The sequence below is a fragment of the Phycodurus eques genome, chromosome 1, assembly GCF_024500275.1.
Source record: "Phycodurus eques isolate BA_2022a chromosome 1, UOR_Pequ_1.1, whole genome shotgun sequence".
NCBI classification, from domain to species: Eukaryota; Metazoa; Chordata; class Actinopteri; order Syngnathiformes; family Syngnathidae; genus Phycodurus; species Phycodurus eques.
Window position 1 is genome coordinate 31,797,967 of NC_084525.1, and position 19,636 is coordinate 31,817,602.

Genomic DNA, 19,636 nt, shown 5'->3' on the forward strand with positions numbered 1-19,636 from the left:
CGGTTTTTTTAGAGTCTTGAATATGTAGAGACACTACATATTCAAACTACATAACATACTGTATACACCACACCAAATTTGAGATTTCGGTTTGGGTGACCGACTGGTTAGAGCGTCTGCCTCACAGTTCTGAGGACCGGGGTTCAATCCCCGGCCCCGCCTGTGTGGAGTTTGCATGTTCTCCCCGTGCCGGCGTGGGTTTTCTCCGGGCACTCTGGTTTCTTCCCACATCCCCAAAACATGCATGCGAGGTTAATTGAAGACTCTAAATTGCTCTCTAATTGAAGACTCTAAATTGCCCGTAGGTGTGAATGTGAGTGCGAATGGTTGGTTGTTTCTATATCCCCTGTGATTGGCTGGCAACCGGTTCAGGGTGTACCCCGCCTCCTGCCTGATGATAGCTGGGATAGGCTCCAGCATGCCCGCGAATCTTGTGAGGATAAGCGGCTCAGAAAATGGATGGATGGATAAAAGCATTAAATAAATAAAAAATAAAAAATCAGGGAACACATACGATCTAAATTAGTAGTCTATTGTGCTCTGCAAATTATGAGTCGCCAGTCTAAACCCCCCCAAAATGCTTGTTTTTTGTTATTTTCTTTAAAATCCCAGTCCAGCCTTGGTGCATGAACACATCTGAAAATGTTTTTTTGACCAGCATAGAATCCAGAGGGTTCATGGAACTCAAAATGGAATGAATGAACCCACCGTAGATGTTTTCTCAGTAGTTAACGGCATTACACGTGAGCCAATAAACATTAGGTTTATTTTGGAACTTGTCAACGCATTGAAAGGATTTTCTTTAACATCAACAGTGCGCATCCATCATTACAGACAATAATCACAAAAACGTTAACCTCAATGCTCTTACATTCAGATAATTGATAGCTACAGGGAAGAATCCACAATCAAGGTCATCAGTGACATAGCAGTGATGCAGTTAACAGTATACACAGACACAGTACAATAGAGAATAGCTACTTTGTTCAATGAGTTAAACCATCTCTAGTACAGATATGTTTTGAGGTAATGCAGACTTGCAACATTTATGACCAAAACATACCATATTTGAATATACACTTTAATTTCAAGCTCACTAGGTTATTCGCTCATGTTTACCCTTAGGGAGATCAGACAAATTATTTGACTTTTTTGTTTCGAAGATATCTTATCAGGTCTAAAGATTAACTATTGTTAAATAACAGTGGATGACACAATTAAAGAATACATTAAATTCCACACATCAGCCAATCCTTCCTTAAAATACCACTATCTCCGCAGTGTGAAGAGGGGGGAAAAAAAAGAAAAAGACACGAGGGACTGTGTACAAACCCTGTTAAACTGCACATCTTGTTTGTCATGTCTCAGGCAAAGAATTATATATGAAAAGTAGGTGAAACTTGTGAAAAGCAGGAAAAAGGACAGAACTGAAGAATAGAAAAGCTACAGCAGAAAGTGAATGGGTGGACCAGATCAAAAGGAATACAATGCTGTCTTAATTTCTTTCATTCATAAGAACAGTCCTTTTTTTGGCACGTCTTGATTCCATCGTAGTCATTTAAAGCATCCCTTTTGGGTTAACTTGATTTAATGTGGTGCATTAAGTGCAAGTAAGGTGCAGCTACAAAAATGTTTACCCCAGCTACATACCAAGCTGGAAAAAGACCCCATGTCTACACTGATCAGCCATATCACTATAAAATACATCTTAATACTGTATGGGAGCTAAAACAGCTCTGACATGGACTCAAAACCTCTGATGGGGTGTTATGACAGCAAACCATTCAAATCAGATCAGTTAAGTGTGTGTGAGGTCAGGTTGGAGCTGACTGTTCAGTCCATTTGAAAGGACCAACATTGGATTGAAGTGTATGGACGTTGTAGGCCAACTCAACAGCTGGAACTTATCTTTCTGCAGTCCAATTCTTTACAAGGGTGACTGGCACTGCGTGGCTATGACACACACACCGGTAGAACTGCCAGGCTTACTACCCCCCATCCTGTTAATACAAATAATAGAGGGCGTATATCAAACTCTGGTTGCACAGCAAAACTGTTCTGGCATGAAAAGGTGTAGTGAGCACCTATACTGCGTGGCTAAGCAGCCGAACAGCACATGTAATTTATAAAAGAAAGAAGTTTGTGCTTTAGTACCTTTCTGTGGGGGAAAAAAAGTATATTTGTAGAGCGCAAAGTCTGTCATTTACACTTCACACTTCTTATCCTGTTGTCGGGTCACTGGATATCGTTCCTCAGATCACGTATGGTCGGGACTAGCCTGATTCAATCAAATCAACTTTTGAGGGCAGAATGGCAACAAAAGTCTAAAATCTCAACCAGTGACAGGTGCTATAGTAACAAGATTACAGGGTTATTCAATTCACTTATCTGTGATTATAATGGTATGGCTGGTCGATGTATGATTATGGTGGTTGAAGGTAAGATGAAACCTGAATCTGTTACTGTATACAGTCCATAACATGAATTTGCAGTGTGTCCATATCTGGAGCCTGATACTGGCACTTTGGACAACATAAATCTGGCAGATCCTCAACTCCTGCTGCACCTTGATCACCAGTCGGCACCAATCCAGGATTGCGGTACATGGATGGAGGGGGTGCCGTGTTGAAAGCTCCGGCAGAAAATCCACCTGATGGAAAAAAAACAGAGCTTTTTTTTTCTCTCTCCTTTTTTTTTTATCTCTTCATAATGAGACTCGGCAATTTAAAACTCTTTTGTGATACAAGTTTCACAGGATTAATTTTTATCATCATTTTGTGTACCATTACTCAGTAGTGACGTACCTTGTGGAGGTGGAATGTGTGGAACCCGGACTGGAAGGTCCTCTTGATGTCTCAGCTTCATCTGCTCCATACGTGCCCTGAAACAGCGAAATATGTGGATACTTTCGTAATATATTCAAGCGTCAGTCAAAGATTACTTTCCGAGCATAATGTACAGTGACGTGAAAAAGTATTGGCCCGCCCCATTCTCAAATTCTTGTATTTTTGCATAGTTTCCCCACTTTAATGTTTAGGATCATCAAAGAAATGTAAGTATCAGACAAATTTAACCCAAGTGAATTTAACTGTTAGGTTAGGGTTACCTGGCCCCGTGAGAAAAAATAATGGCCCCCTAAACCTAATAAATGGTTTAACAAGGGAGGTAATTACGTTTTCCACACAGGGCCAGGCAACTTTGATTTTTTTTTTTCCCTTAATAAATCACCATTGAAAAACAGGATTCTAAGTTCACTTCGGTTATATTTGTCTGATATTTACATTTGTTTGATGATCTTGAACATTAAAGTGGGGGAAAATATAAGAATTTGAGAAGGGGGCCAATACTTTTGCACAGCACTGTAGAAAATGCAGATGTTAGATCTAATCTTGACCATGTGCCAAAAGCCATGCTTGACAGCTGCAATAAAGCTTGATGCTGATGCAGCATTCCTACTAATTCAGTTCAAATATTCTTGACTTCCTCGAAGTGCGGTGAAAAACTGTCACAGCTATCAGGTTAACAACTACCATCTTCATCAACAGATTCACCATGGAGACAAGCAGGCATGTTTTTTAAAATAAGACATATTTACCGGGATGTGGCTTCCTGTTTGTGTCTATCAATATCAGCCAGAGCTTGAGTCAGCTGATCCTGCAGCTCTTCTTTCTTCTGGTTTAGTTTTTCCCTTGCTTCTCGTTCTGCAAGGAAGTCTGCCTTATAGATCTCAGCCTGGACACAGATTAAGGTGGAGGAAAAGTAAGGTTATATGATCCAGTACTGTTACATCACTTTTAATTTTAACTGAAAGCACAGGGTCAACACGCTCACATGCTGGTGCTTCTTATACTCAACAGAACAAAAAGGAAAACTGACTCAGGGGTTTAAAAAAAAACAAAAAAAAAACGTGAGCCTGGAAAATATTAAACCTACTAAACATACTAGCACGCATACACATCATATGAAGAAACACAAAAGCTACTGTATTACAACACACTGAGGTACTGAACGACCTAACCAGAGACCAGACCTGAATCCAAGTCAAAAGAGGACCGTTGGAATGTAAGGACGAGTGGGAAAATCTTGCCAATTTTGTCAAGCTGCGCCATGCTGACAGACTGCAACCCAAAAAGACTGAGTGACTTAATTAAAGTGAAATGTGCTACTTTTAGGCTATGGGTAGTTGATTGAATACAAAACACTGTTTGGTTGTGTTGAACCAAGTTGTGCGGTCATGTGCCAGTTTTACAGGAATGTAAAACTTACGGTTTATAAACGGTAACAAGGTGAACTGATGTGTTCGAGTCGAGATTTTCCGTTTAGCTGAGTGGCCTACAACTGTAAACTTGTACCTGTGCAGTGAGGACAGGAACCGTCTCTAGTGAGCCTTTTTGTTGCTCTACCTCCTCCTTTAGTTTGTCAATCAGGTCCTGCTTTAGGGCCAGTGCGCGCTCTGCCTCCTCCAGTTGTCTGCGCACATCTCCTCCCTGGAAACCATGGGTGGTACATACAGATGGATGTAAAAACATTCGCCTTGTATAAGAAGCAGAACTCATAAGGGTAGGATGTTATTGTTCATTGAGTCTATTTTACCTCACTCTTGAGTATAGAATCATAGTCTCTAAAGAGGCACGTATAGGCATGCTGAAGCTGTGTCAGTTTTTTCCTAAGAGACAAAAGGGAAAACGAACTCCATCATTTACTCCAAGGGAGAGTTTGCAATAAAAAAAAAAAAAAAAATTGCTTTTTGTCATATGTCAAAACTGTCAGTATGACCTGACAATAGTACTTCATTAAAAATTATCTGCTGATTTGTGAGAAAACATCCCTGTCTGGCCACATCTTTTTCATCTGAATTAAAAAAAAAAAAAAAACAGCGGGCGAGGAAAAACAACCTATCAAAGACAGAAGGCGTGACTGGTGAGGTGTCAATCATTTGCCATGCACCTCCGAGCACACGCATAGCGGGCACATCCCCGCAGCCTCACGCAGAACTGTTATCTTGGGGTTCAGGAACTTTGCTGAAACTATGGCGGAATATTCACCTCAGGAAAAAACAAATGCCCATCCCTCATTTGCCAGAACAGAGCATAAGTCTAGCAAACAGAAGCACAGCAGCGAATTCGACATATCTAGAGACAAAACAAAAGGTGAACATAGGAGTTCTTTTAGAGGTGGTGGGAACTCAGGCAGCTAAGAGTATTAGCAACATTTCTGCTCGACAGGCGAGTTCATCATCAATTTTTGATTTTTAATTGATTGCACATTCCAAAAACTAAATCGTCAAAGTGATAACATTTAGTGTTCTAGCAACACTCTATTTAGAATAACTCATTGATACCAAGGTAGCAGCTGTGGCTAGTGTTGGCTTGTTTACGGTGCATGTTAGTAAAGGCCGTGGCTTTGGTCTGAGACTCGAGGGAGGGAAGGATTAGTGAAGTGAGGCCTAATTCAAATCTTGCTAGCAGGTAACACTGAAAAGTCCCACTTTGATGGTACCAATACTCGATGATTAAATGTTAAATTGGTATTTAGATAATCAAGTATTTGATTCACAGACATTGTCTAAGGGAAATTGACGCATGTCAAAATGGCAATATAGTTGGCAAATATCATAAAACATGAATACAAACTACAGGGCCCTGTCCTGTTTTTTTTCCTGACTGTTTAACATGGTTTTCTCCGAGCACTCCTGTTTCCTCCCACATCCCAAAAACATGCATTAATTGGAGACTCTAAATTGCCCGTAGGCATGACTGTGAGTGCGAATGGTTGTTTGTTTCTATGTGCCCTGCGATTGGCTGGCAACCAGTTCAGGGTGTACCCCGCCTCCTGCCCGATGACAGCTGGGATAGGCTCCAGCACGCCCGCGACCATAGTGAGGAGAAGCGGCTCAGAAAATGGATGGATGGATGTTTAACATGGTAGCCTAGTGGCTCAAGCACAATGGTACTGCCAAAAGGTCTGGTCTGTTTTTTCCAGCACAACCAAAAAAGACAACCTAGCATAATGTAGCTCAGTAAAATAAGTTTTCACAAAAATTTGTATTTTAGTATTAATAATGCTTTCAGAATAGAACAAGTAGTATGTGGGTGATTGTGTGTGTGTTTGTGGCCCCACTTTTCCACAGTGACAACATGTCTCTCTGTCTTAAGGGCTTGGTCCAAACTCTGAATCTGCAACATAAGCCTGTCCATGTTCACATGATGCTGATTCCTCTGCTGCTCCAGTTCTTGCTCTGCCACCTGCAGGGCTTTCACCTTACTACACAATCTGCATACAAGTACAGGAAACATCATATGTAAGCTCGCACATGCAGGCTGTCTTGCAAATCTGAAATGCACCCTTGAAGTGATCGCATACTTGTCCTCCAGCATTTTACGTTCTTGCTCGCTTTTGGCCAGGCAGCTCTGCCTCTCATTCAGTTCTGCTAAGAGAGATGTTGCCTGAGCTTTGAGAGCCTCACAGTCCTTGTCCTTTTGTTTGAGTAGAGCCTCGGTTCTGTCACGCTGAGCAGAACTCTTCTGCAGGTAGTCAAGCTTCCCCTCTAGCTCACGATACCTATTCAGTAGTGAATCATGATTACCTTTGAAAATTACAAAGTAGTATTTCATTCAAAGTAGAACAAATTTAATGCCCACTAAAAATCCATGAGAAATGCTACGTTGACAAATCTAATAAATGTTTGGTGAAATCAAATTATATATACATCATGCACAATGCCCTTATTGAGAAAGGGTATGAACAACTTTGGTCATGGAAGTTTTTATCATGATATAAACATGAAAATTGTAATGTTGTAATTGTACGTCTTAACACAATGAGCTCATGTCATTTCTATATTTTTCACTTCCTAGATCCATGCTCCTCTGTTTACATGCTAGTGCCTCACACCAGAATTTCCACGGAGGAATGAGGAGCTTGACAGAGGAGTGAGCAGGAGGAGGTAGACATCTTTGAGGGAAATCAAGACGATCGTTCCTCGATTACATCATTTAATGGGGACGTCTACTAATGATGACATGACGTCATTGACGCGTGCCACTAATTAACAGTTTGCATGGCTGAATTATTACTATAACCACAAACGTCACTTTATGCTTTAAATTTCAAGTGGGATTAAATTAAAGTGGGATTATTCAAATCAAATATATTACAGTAACGTCACAATTTTGCAGATGCAAAAACGATTGTGACTGGTCAAGCTCAAGGCTATCTCCACCCTTGACTCCGCACGCAGCGCTTATTTGGAGTAATTTTTAAACATGTATAACGTGTTGATATGTTGCTTATTATAATGTTGAATGCAAAAACTGTGTAGAAGCAACATAATGTCTTGTTTTCCTTATGTCCCCAAATGCATTTGACAAAATGACAGCCTAATTAAAGCTTAGAAATACAGTTGTGCTCATAAATTTACATACCCTGGCAGAATGTATGATTTCTTGTCCATTTTTTAAACAATATGAATGATAACACAAAAACCTCTCTTTCACTCACGTTTAGTGCTTGGGTGAAGCCATTTATGATCAAACAACTGTGTTTACTCTTTTTAAATCATAATGACAACAGAAAGTACACAAATGACCCTGATCTAAAGTTTACATACCCCAGTTTTTAACACCGTGTATTGCCCCCTTTAACATCAATAACATATGGCTGCAGATATGACTGTATGTGTATATATATATATATATATATATATATATACATATATATATATATACACATATATATATATATACATATATATATTTTTTAAATGAATATTTAATTTATTTTTATTAATTTCTTTTAAATTTAATTTAAAAAAAATATTTTATTTAAACCCGCGAAGCACTGAAGCCGCAAAACGTGAAGCGCGAAGTGGCGAGGGAACACTGTATCCAAGTACGTCCCATCCGCATCTTCCAGGCTGATGAGTGCCAATTTTCCTCTAGTATTTTTAACAATCTGCATTCATCGTGCCATCAATTTTGACCAAGTTTCCTGTGTCTTTGTCGCTCACACAGCACCAAAACATCAGTGATACACCTCCATGTTTCACTGTAGGAATGGTGTATCTTTCATCATAGGCCAGCGTTGACTCCTCTCCAAATGTAATGTTTATGGTTGGTTTATGGTCTCATCGCTACAAATGATTTTGTTCCAGAAGTTTTGAGGCTTCTCTCTGTGCCGTTTGGCATATTGTAAGCGTGATTTTGTGTGGCATGGGCGTAGTAATTGCTTTCTTCTGGCGACTCGACCATGCAGCCCATTTTTCTTCAAGTGCCTGCTTATTGTGCAACATTTTTTTTTTCAAGAGAGTCCTGTATTTCAGCTGAAGCTCATCAGTGGGTTTTTCTTTGAATCTCAAACAATTTTCCTTGCCGTTGTGGCAGATATATTTGTTGGCCGACCAGTCCGTGGTTTGGTTTTGACAGAATCTCTCATTTTCCACTTCTTAATTAGAGTTTGAATACTGCTGATTGTCATTCACAGTTCCTTCGATATTGTATATCCCTTTCCTGTTTTATACAGTTCAATTAACTTTTCCCGCAGATCTTTGGACAATTATTTTGCTTTCCCCATGACTCAGAATCCAGAGATGTCAGTGCAAGGGTCTGTCGGGAGCCCAGCAACTCATCCATCCGTTCATTTTCCATACTGCTTCTCCTTAATAGGGTCGCAGGCGAGCTGGAGTCTATCCCAGCTATCTTCGGGCAGGAAGCAGGGTACACCCTTAACTGGTTGCCAGCCAATCGCAGGGCACATACAAACAAACAACCAATCGCACTCAGATTCACACCTAAGGGCAATTTAGAGTCTTCAATCAACCTACCACGCATGTTTTTGGGATGTGGGAGGAAACCGCAGTACCTGGAGAAAACCCACGCATCCACAGGGAGAACATGCAAACGCCACACAGGTGGGGGCAGGATTTAAACCCCGGTCCTCATAACTGTGAGGCAGATGTGCTCACCAGTCGGTCACCGTGCCGGCCCCCAGAAACTCACTGAACCTTTATACACACACACTAATTACAAGCAGACAGATCATAGGTGTGGATGGTTACCTTTAGTAGCCATTCAAAACCCATTTGTGTCAACTTGTGTGCATGTTAGGTGGATTTTTTCGCCTGTGGTTCCGAGTTGGAGGTCACCCGGGAGAACTCCGGCTTCCGTTGGGCAGGAATGAATGAACACTTGGAGACACTTGGCGTTTGGGCTAATTCGAGTTATTGAACAAGCCTTAGTGTCATAGCAGCTGCGTACAAAGCCAGGACAACGAAAAAGCCCCCGAAAACCCCTGGATCTCAGTTTATCAAGGTTTACTTCTCTGGGTGTATAATCAACCCCTCCCTGGGTGGACCCGGAAGATGGTCGTTCCTCATGACCATATTTGGAACCACACCCGCCTGGTGGCCCTTCACAGTCTAGCTAAGCTCACACCCGGTACCCTTATCTTATAAGATGCAAAACATTCCTCTTTGCAGACCGGGACGCCTGTTGTGAACCCAAGATCTGTTAGTCTGGGCGGAGAATGGAAAACCCTAATAAACGTACAAATGGTTGAAGGAAGTTCTTTGATGTAGAACTACAAAGAAAAGATGGTTGGCTTGAATACAGATTTCCAAACATTTGGCCCTCTGAAAGGAACTCTGACTTTGGCACTATTGAAATATACTACACATGTTTTCAGGCCAAAATCTCAATGGTATTTAAACCTTTGATCAGGGTCATTTGTGTAGTTTCTGTTGTCATTATGATTTAAAAAGAGTAAACACTGTATTTGATAATAAATGGCTTCACCCAAGCACTAACCATGAGTGAAAGCAAGGTTTTTTGTGTTATCATTCATGTTCTCTGAAAAACGGAAAACATAAATTCTGCCAGGGTAAGTAAACTTATGAGCACAACTGTAGGTGGTTGGTTAGGCTTAGTAAACATGAGCCAGTGTAATGAAGTCATTTTGGTATCAAATACTGCCACAAATTTAACAGTCACTCAGCAAAATATGTACAGTATAGTAAAACTAATCAAGGAATGATAAAACAGAAGATTAACTATTTAATTTGAAGTCCCGCTCTGTTTCCGATCCAGCTGGTGGACGGCCATTTTTATACGTCACCATCGAGGAGCTATTGTAGTTCCGCATAGGATGCATCCAACGTCCCTTAATTTAAGACAGACCGTGGAAGCTCCTCAATGCTCAAATCTCGATGCGCGTTTAAAACAATTGAGATGCTCCTTAATATGGCGGCTTGAGAACAATTGACGCTTCACGTCTAATGTTTTGAGGAGTGAGGAGCTAGGAAGGATGCAATTAAGAGACTGAAGATGAGCCCAATATTTTTTGTCGTGTCCAGCTAAAATAAACAATCAAAAATCAATAAAATAAAAAGCCGTGTTTTGGGCTCACATTTGAAATGAAAAAAAAAGCCACACAAAGACAAAAGAGGTCACAACAGCGACAGTGCAGAACAGAGAAGACAGTAACGAGTTAACATGCATTTGACCGAGAGAAAGCCACACAAAGCTGTGGGCTCACCTGCCCTGTGTGGCCTGAAGCTGCTCTGTGAGTTTAGCGAGGCTAGAACTGGAACAAGGAACAGGAATGGAGGGAGAAGGAGGTAGATAAGAAGATAACAAGAAAAGAGCTCTTGGATGTTCAACCCAAAGATTCTACTGTATGTGCATAGGATTAATTGAACAGTGCTACGTAGCAAAGCGTTGTTGACACACTGGATATTTAGTAGTGTTAAAGAGCATAAACATGAAAACAATTGTGAAAAACAGGATATCATACCAGTCAGAGGAGTGCTGGGCTTCAGTTCGATGTTGACCACCCTCCTCAGTAGCACTGTTTGCCTGTCAAAGACATTCATGTGTAAGCCTTTTGGGTCACATCCGAATCCAACCTTGATTTGCAAAAATGTAACACTATTAACAATCGTTTTATTATAAGGCCAATAGTAATCTACAATTGAAATAAATGTTATTGATTAGAAGTGGTTGAAGCTGCATAATTACATTTCCAAATAAATTAATGTTATGTCCATCTGTTGATATTTTTTAGTTTTAATTGTGACATTACCTATAAGCACTACTACATTTATGTTGTCAGATTATTTGGGGCGTTTTGCTGAAAGCGGTTTGAACTTTTTGTGGACTACATGCAAAAAACGAAAAAAACAAATTATATTGCCCAAAAAAGATGCCTGATAATAAAAATAGCAAGTCTCTAAATAGTACAGCTGTGAAGTACAACATGAGATTTGCAACAGCTATAATGGGCTTGTGGTCAGTGTGAAACTGTATTTTTGTTGGAATTGTGGGTTTTTAATGTGGCTGGAGGCAAACTGTCATGGTCTGTCCCTGCAGTTCCATTGTTGGAGCTTGGGCTGTGCTTTGCGCCCCTCTCGCCCTTTCTTTTCCCTGTAATCAGCACCACCGCATCTGTTGCCTATCAGCACTCTACTCTGCCTGCATTTAAGACTGCCAGGTCCAAGACTCCTCTGCCAGAGTATTAATGTTCTCCCGTGGTACACTGGCTCTCTGAACAACACCGCCGTGTTGACCTCTTCCACCACGCCGCCAAGCCATCCACCTGCTCACGCCACCGCCTGCCGCACAACCCGCCAGTCTGTCTCGACAACCTGCCAGTACGCCTCAAGCATCCATCTCCATATCCTCTTCAATAAGCCTTTCACCACAAACCTCTCAGCCTCCACCGGCTTCTGGGTAAAATCAAATCGTGACAAACCTTAAATTGACTAACTCATTCTATTCAGTCATTTTTACAGCACTTGTTCAGTGCTACGGGAGAGCTCGAGCTCTATCCTAACTGACTTTGGGGACTGGTCAATCACAGGGAAAACTCATTCTTCAACCGCTACCTTTGTAAGGATAAGCAGCTCAGAAAATGGATGGATGTAACATGGATTAAAGATATCTCGTTTGCCACCGGATATTCTAGCAGTGAACATACAGTGTTTCCATGTAACTCACCTGCTCACTAGTTCATGGTAATCTGAGGACACCAAGTTCAAAGCAGTGCTAGGCGATATGGGGTACAGTAAAATCTCAAGATTTTTTTCCCCCACAAAAATCCAATTTCCAATTTTAACGGGGTCTTTGCACATCCAGTGGGTACAGAAAGTATTCAGACCCCCCTTAAAATTGTCACTCTTTGTTATATTGCAACTATTTGCTAAAATCATTTAGGTTAATATTTTCCCTCAATGTACACACAGCACCCCATATTGACAGGAAAAAAAACAGAATTGTTGAAATGTTTGCAGATTTATTGAAAAAGAAAAACTGAACTATCACACAGCCACAAGTATTCAGACCCTTTGCTGTGACACTCATATTTAACTCGGGTGCTGTCCATTTCTTCTGATCATCCTTGAGATGGTTCTACACCTTCATTGGCGTCCAGCTGTGTTTGATTAGGAAAGCCACACCCTTGTCTATATACAACCTTACAGCTCACAGTGCATGTCAGAGCAAATAAGAATCATGATGTCAAAGGAACTGCCTGAAGAGCTCAGAGACAGAATTGTGGCAAGGCACAGATTTGGCCAAGGTTACAAAAAAATGTCTGCTGCACTGAAGGTTCCTAAGAGCACAGTGGCCTCCATAATCCTTAAATGGAAGACGTTTGGGACGACCACAACCCTTCCAAGAGCTGGCCCTCCGGCCAAAATGAGCAAGCAGGGGAGAAAAGCCTTGGTGAGAGAGGTAAAGAAAAACCCAAAGATCACCGTGGCTGAGCTCCAGAGATGCAGTCGGGAGATGAGAGAAAGTTCTGGAAAGTCAACCTTCACTGCAGCCCTCCACCAGTCGAGGGTTTATGGCAGAGTGGCCCGATAGAAGCCTCTCCTCAGTGCAAGACACATGAAAACCCGCATGGAGCTTGCTAAAAAATACATGAAGGATGGTGAACCAAGATGGTGAGAAATAAGATTCTCTGGTCTGATGAAACCAAGATAGAACTTTTTGACCTTAATTCTAAGCGGTATGTTTGGAGAAAACTAGGCATTGCTCATCACCTGTCCAATACAGTCCCAACAGTGAAGCATGGTGGCGGCAGCATCATGCTGTGGGGGTGTTTTTCAGCTGCAGGGACAGGACGACTGGTTGCAATCAAAGGAAAGATGAATGCGGGCAAGTACAGGGATATCCTGGACGAAAACCTTCTCCAGAGTGCTCAGGACCTCAGACTGGGCCGAAGGTTAACCTTCCAACAAGACAATGACCCTAAGCACACAGCTAAAATAACGAAGGAGTGGCTTCAGAACAACTCCGTGACTCTTCTTGAATAGCCCAGCCAGAGCCCGGACTTCAACCCAATTGAGCGTCTCTGGAGGAATGGCAGAGGATCCCCAAATCCAGGTGTGAAAAACTTGCATCATTCCCAAAAAGACTCATGGCTGTATTAACTCAAAAGGGTGCTACTACTAAATACTGAGCAAAGGGTCTCACTATTTACGGATGTGTGAGATTTCAGTTTTTTTTTAATAAATCTGCAAAAAATGTTAACAATTCCGTTTAAAAATGTGTTTTGTCAATATGGGGTGCTGTGTGTACGTTAATGAAGAAAAAAATAACTTAAATGATTGTAGCAAATGGGTGCAATATAACAGAGTGAAAAATGTAAGGGTGTCTGAACACTTTACGTACACACTGTACCGCGACGTGTTGTCTGCGACGTATATTATAGTTTACCTACCACCTCGACAAACGAGTATTCATAATCTCGAGTTATCAACGGAGTATGAGTTTTAAAAGATAGATTTTTTTCCATTCCAAATGCAACACAAACAATACTATGAACATTGTTTTGTTGCACTGAGCATATTGTCATCAAAATTCAATGGCCTTTTCAGCCACTACGGATTTCCCAACAATGTTCAACGCACTCATGATTACGTTATTACTCAGCCCAAGAACCTGCTTTCCTGGACACCGCAGTACATTACGGTAAATTAAAAGGGAAAAGATCTAGGAACTAAAAATGACTTCGCCATTTGGATTCCAAAGATTCGCCGATGACATTTGCCTCAACTAAGGTAAGATGGTGGCAAAAAACTACCCATAACGTTATGAACCCTACATTTACACTGAGGTTTTTTGCTTCTTTATGGACCTGAAGCAAAAAGCTGCGCCACTTCGATGTAAGAAGACGTATATAACTGGAATACTAACATTAATGCTAACACAGCGGCGTCACTAGGCTTACTTTAGGGGGGCATCAGCCCCCCCAAATATATTTGTTATTGTGTGTTTATGGCGACGTTTTATTGTCCGAGCCCCCCAAAAACAAATATTTGTGGCTGATTACGTTTTGGGGCAAAGAATTCTCCATCAACCAGTCACTGGTTATTAGTCACTTTTTTGGAAAAATAATTGCTTGAGGTACTGTAAAAGTTGGCAACACTGGTTCTACTTTTGTAAACTAGCTCCTCTCTGTTCACAGCCATGCGCTTAGTGTAAGCAGTGCATATCTGTGGGGACAGACTTGGAACTCCGGAAGCCACGATAAAAATAATAATAATAATAAGAAAATAAAATGTAATTAAAAAAAGGTTTAAAAAAACTAAATAAATATAGCACGAAAAAAAAAAATTCTCTTGACAAACTTCAGTTAATAAATAAAATCGATAAATCACCAAGCCCTAGTTTATGGTGTGCAATTTGGGCCTAAGTGGATTACTATTACCTGGACCTGGGCCACTTTGGCCGCCAGCTGATCAATACAGCGACGCATTCGCTCTCTCTCCTTTTCTCCCTCATCCCTCTGCCGGCACAGCTCTTCATTTTTCTTTTTCAGATCTCGCATGCCTTCCTCCAGCTTTTCTTTGTGGCTGTTCACTTGCAGGAAGTCGCTTGCACCCTCGACGGGCTGAAAAGAGGCATGCAATGTGAGGGAATTCTGGATGAACAGATGCTAGGAGCCATTACTAAAGCTAGAGACTACCCATATGATAATGATAGGTTCAATGGGCAGACAATACAAAAGTATAGCTGCTCTAATTTATTGGTGAACCCAGATGTTTACATGAGTAAACAGATAAGGAAAATTAGTGTCAATAGAGCTAACAGCTAAGGGGTCCATTCATATGAGAAGCCTTGCCTTCCAGCATCACCAGAAATTGGAAAAAAAGCCCAAATGGCCTCTTGCTGGATATATGGCACTGTTACTACAAGTGTTACAAAATAGGGCAATGGTAGTAGAGTGGTAAATGCTGGGAACCCAGAAGTTAACATGACTAGACGGATAATGAGAATGAGTGCCAATAAAGCTAACAGCGAAAGGATCGATTTTATTTTATACTTGACAGGTCATTCGGTCGTGATTTCAGTCTCAGGGTTGACTGATTATGTGGTGTGAAAACATAATCTAGAGGCAGGAGCAACAAAGAAGATTAGATTGGGAAAACAGGGTTGGAGTGAGCAATCTCACCTGGCCATTTTCCCAGCCCATTGACCCCCCAGATACCTCTGTAAGGGAGCTAGGGGGGGTTGGGAGGGCACTACTCATGGCGCTACATACACTTGCATCACCCTAGAACAGACATGCTCATTAGATGGAAAATAAACAAATACAAGACAACCCACACAGCGTGCTGCAGGTGTCCACTCAAATCTTACCAAGCTGCGAGGGGGAGTTGTCTGTGTGTGTTGATCTGCTTCCTCTACTGTTTTCTTTCCCTGCTGATCCAGAATCTGAAAGAAGAAAAACAGCAATTAATTCATTCAAGTTGTTTGTTTGATATTAGGATTTTTACTGTACCATTTCCCTCCACGGTTTGTTTGCTTTTCTTTGTTTATTCATTCAGGATGAGGAACATGTTGGGACTGCTGCGAAGACCATGGGTGTTTTTCAAGTTCTGGTTTGTAAGCTACTCAGTCCTCTGTTTATGTGTTCGCACCATACACCAGAGATTCCATCGAGGAATATAGGAAATCGCTCAGAGGAGTGAAGAGAAAGGAGAGATGCTGACGTGCTTTCTTTCTCTGCCTCACAGTTCTGAGGACTTGGGTTCAAATCCCGGCCCTGCCTGTGTGGAGTTTGCATGTTCTCCCAGTGCCAGTGTGGGTTTTCTCTGGGTACTCTGGTTTCCTCCCACATCCCAAAAACATGCATGGTAGATTGATTGAAGACTCTAAATTGCCTGAAGGTATGAATGTGAGTGCGAATGGTTGTTTGTATCTGCCCTGCGATTGGCTGGCAACCAGTTCAGGGTGTACCCTGCCTCCTGCCTGAAGATAGCTGGGATAGGCTCCAGCTCGCCTGCGACCCTATTAAGGAAAAGCAGTACGGAAAATGAATGGATGGATAAAAAGAAGCACACTCCTGCTCTGCTATTTTAAGTGGAGTCGACTCAAATTGAGGGCTGCAAGATATTGGGAAAAATAAACGACATTGCAATATTTATTTTATTATTTTTAAACTTGCAATATACAGTCGTGCTCACCATTATTGGCACCCATCAAGTTTAAATACTAAATGCGGAATATCTCTTGAAGAAAATGAATCAAGTGAGATGACATTTTTCTATGGAGAACTTGTGTTTTGATACAAAAGAGCAAATGATAAAGAGTATTTTATAGACAGATGAAACAAAAATAGAGCTTTTTACCAATGCACACAAACAGTATGTTTACAGATGGTGCAATGAAGCTTTTTTTTAAGGAAAAGAACACCCTGGCAACAGTCAAGCATGGTGGAAAAAAGTCTTCACTACAGCCATTTGCATCCTTGTTGCAAAGTCTACCACCATCTGTCCCTCCAAGTTCCTTTCCTGGATGCCGTACTTATCCATCACTTCTTCATCACCCCTATTACCTTCACCAACATGTCCATTACAATCTGCACCAATTACGACTCTCTCTCTGTCTGGGATGCTCAGAACTACATCATCTAGCTCCTTCCAGAATTTATCTTTCACCTCTAGGTCACATCCTACCTGTGGGGAATAGCCACTAATCACATTCCACATAACACCCTTAATTTCAAATTTCAGCCTCATCACTCGATCTCAGACTCTTTTCACCTCCAAGACATTCTTAGCCAACTCTTCTTTTAAAATAATCCCGACTCCATTTCTCTTCCCATCTACATCATGGTAAAATAATTTAAACCCTGCCCCTAAACATTCCAGCCTTACTGCCTTTCCACCTGGTCTCCTGGACACACAATATATCAACCTTTCTCCTAATCATCATGTCAACCAACTCCCGAGATTTTCCTGTCATCGTCCCAACATTCAAAGTCCCCACATTCAGTTCTAGGCTCTGTGTTTTCCTCTTCGCTGACGGACGTTGTTAACCTGGGCCACGAGCGATCCGGTATGGAATTCTTTGGATGAACGCTCATATTTGTTTGGCAAGGTTTTAAGCCGAATGCCCTTCCTGACGCAACCCTCTGCATTTATCCGGGCTTGGGACCGGCCTACAGTTTGCACTGACTTGTGCCCCCCATAGGGCTGCATTAATGACTCTAAATGTATAGTAGTGAATAATTGGCCAAATTATATGCCTATTCACGGAGGCCAATAATTTTAAATGAACCAACCTGTGGTGCATCTAGAGGGCCATTCTTTGTTGGAAAAGGCCCTTCAGTCTGGCTGGCGTTACAGCAGTGGTTAGATGAGGAGGCTGGTCCATTCACCAGCCCTTGTAAAGAGTGGTTCTCTTGGGCTAACCTCTCCACCAGGGCCCTGGCTTCTTGGAAACGACAACTGAGGAACTCCCTATCCTCCCTCGTCTTTCGCTGCCATCCCTCCATCTCTTCACAGCGCTGACGCAAGGCTAGGTTGCTCCGCCTCAAGGCCTCTGAAAGACAGCGTGATGGGGAAGGGGACAGGCTGTCAAACAGATGCACACAATGAATTATTTTAGTTGAGGTAACTGATCAAAATGTCAATTCTTAAGAGGTATTCCTAAATTAAGAGACCAGAGATAACGCGTATTGGCTAATCTAAATTTGTAGTACTGTACACTTGTAATGTTGCTTTCATTCTTGCACATCACTGGTATGCCACACCAACTACCACCTTTGTAATGATGTTGAAGGAGTTCTCCTTCAGTCAATCATGCTCATTGATTCTTTTATGATGTCATTACTACAGCAGCAGCTAAGACACGATAAGTCAAACTGATTACAAATATGGCATCTCTCCACTTTCTATTGGCCAAATAAGTCTGGTATGGTATAATAGCTCCAAGTAAAACAGTTATTAAAACACATGGCTATATACAATATACTGTACACTACTATTATAAACAACACATTTTGTTGTTAGAGATACAAACTAATGATAATAAGAATCCCGTTCTATCAAAAATAAGATGTCATAGCTTCATGGGGGTAAAGAAGGACAGTAAGTGAAAAGAAAAATATGGAGTTGATCCCCATCTGCCATGACTATCGGGTTTGCGAACCATACAGCCTACTGGCGAACGTACCTCGAAGCTGCTGGTTGTCTCCAAGCAACCTGGTGACCACTTCATTGGCTGCCAGCTCTGGTGGGACCCTGAGAGCCCCCCCACTATCGTCTCCTGACATGTCCCACTGCAGTGGACCATCAGGTTGGGGCTGCACCATCCTTGGACTCTGATGTAAACACACATATCAAAGAATTTTCTTACCCATGCAGACAATGGCTGTCAAGGCGGCACAAGAACATTCATTTACTTTCAGTTTAAACCCTGCACCACACCTGACTGGACCCCTGAACCATACCATTTTAACGCAACCATCAGTACCGTACCAACATGGATACAAAAGGAACGTCGTCTGTGACCACAAAGAAAACATTACGTCATCCCAAAACGGATAGGGCAAAACGCGGGACGGGGAAATATGCCTGTATAAATTCTTCTTTTTTGAAACAATGTCAAGTTAAATAAATAAAAGTACACATTTCATTTACTGATATTAATTAACCTCTGGAAAGTCGTCTTGTGTACAGCTCGATATGCCTCTGATCATTAGGTTTACTCACACTACTGAAACAAGGTATACGCTATCAGCAAAACAAAATAAAACATCAAGCATATGTTTATAAAGAGACAGTGGGTGATCTCGTGTTACCTAGTTTTCGTTTTCAGTGTTGTTATCCAGAAAAGCAGAGAGGCAGCCAGGGAGTCGCTCGCTACCAGCTAGCAAGCCACCGAAGGCAGGCGACTGCTACACAGCTTGAGACTTAGCTTACACAGCTAGCTCGCTTGGAAATGACTGCTTCGGTTTTCAGACGCACTTGTTGACATTCAAAAAAGCGGACAGTAACAAATTGAATACCTCCGGTTAATCATCTGCTCCTAAATGTTCTTGTTCTCATAAAACGTTCTGCGTGGGTTGAGGTTAACTGTAAAACACATGACGAGGCCAGTGTTGTTAGCAAAGCCCAATACTGCTGTAGCCCCGAGTTTGGACTGTCAGGCAGAACATTTTCGCTCGAGCATAACATTTGCTCATCCGCCTCCTTACCTCGACAATTGGGAAATGATATCCTTCCAACTTTGTGGAAAGGCAGCCTTTTACTAGTGGATGGTGTGTAGCAGTGTAACCTCAATAGAACACCACAGCTTAGCTTCGCTTGCTGGTTCCCATCGACTTTTATGCAGGTTAAGAGACAAAATCT

The 19,636-nt window shown here is 41.7% G+C and overlaps 1 protein-coding gene across 7 annotated transcripts; it reads right to left on the bottom strand.

Annotated features, from left to right (window-relative positions):
• Positions 1-749: 749 nt before the first annotated feature.
• Positions 750-19,612, bottom strand: ikbkg (inhibitor of nuclear factor kappa B kinase regulatory subunit gamma). Of its 7 annotated transcripts, none has more exons than XM_061687968.1 (15): positions 19,483-19,612; positions 18,459-18,606; positions 17,566-17,825; positions 15,639-15,713; positions 15,451-15,552; positions 14,707-14,889; positions 10,789-10,850; positions 10,531-10,578; positions 6,364-6,561; positions 6,121-6,273; positions 4,594-4,666; positions 4,353-4,487; positions 3,596-3,732; positions 2,805-2,881; positions 750-2,650 (listed from the first exon to the last, which is right to left on the bottom strand). In XM_061687968.1, the coding sequence occupies exons 2-15, from the start codon at positions 18,595-18,597 to the stop codon at positions 2,460-2,462; spliced, it is 1,833 nt and encodes a 610-aa protein (XP_061543952.1). In that variant the 5' UTR covers positions 18,598-18,606; positions 19,483-19,612; the 3' UTR covers positions 750-2,459. The 7 variants fall into 7 exon arrangements, with proteins under 7 accessions (XP_061543952.1, XP_061543943.1, XP_061543934.1 ...); XM_061687959.1 differs by lacking the exon at positions 19,483-19,612 and adding an exon at positions 19,294-19,388; XM_061687950.1 differs by lacking the exon at positions 19,483-19,612 and adding an exon at positions 19,087-19,388.
• Between the last annotated feature and the right edge of the window lie 24 nt (positions 19,613-19,636).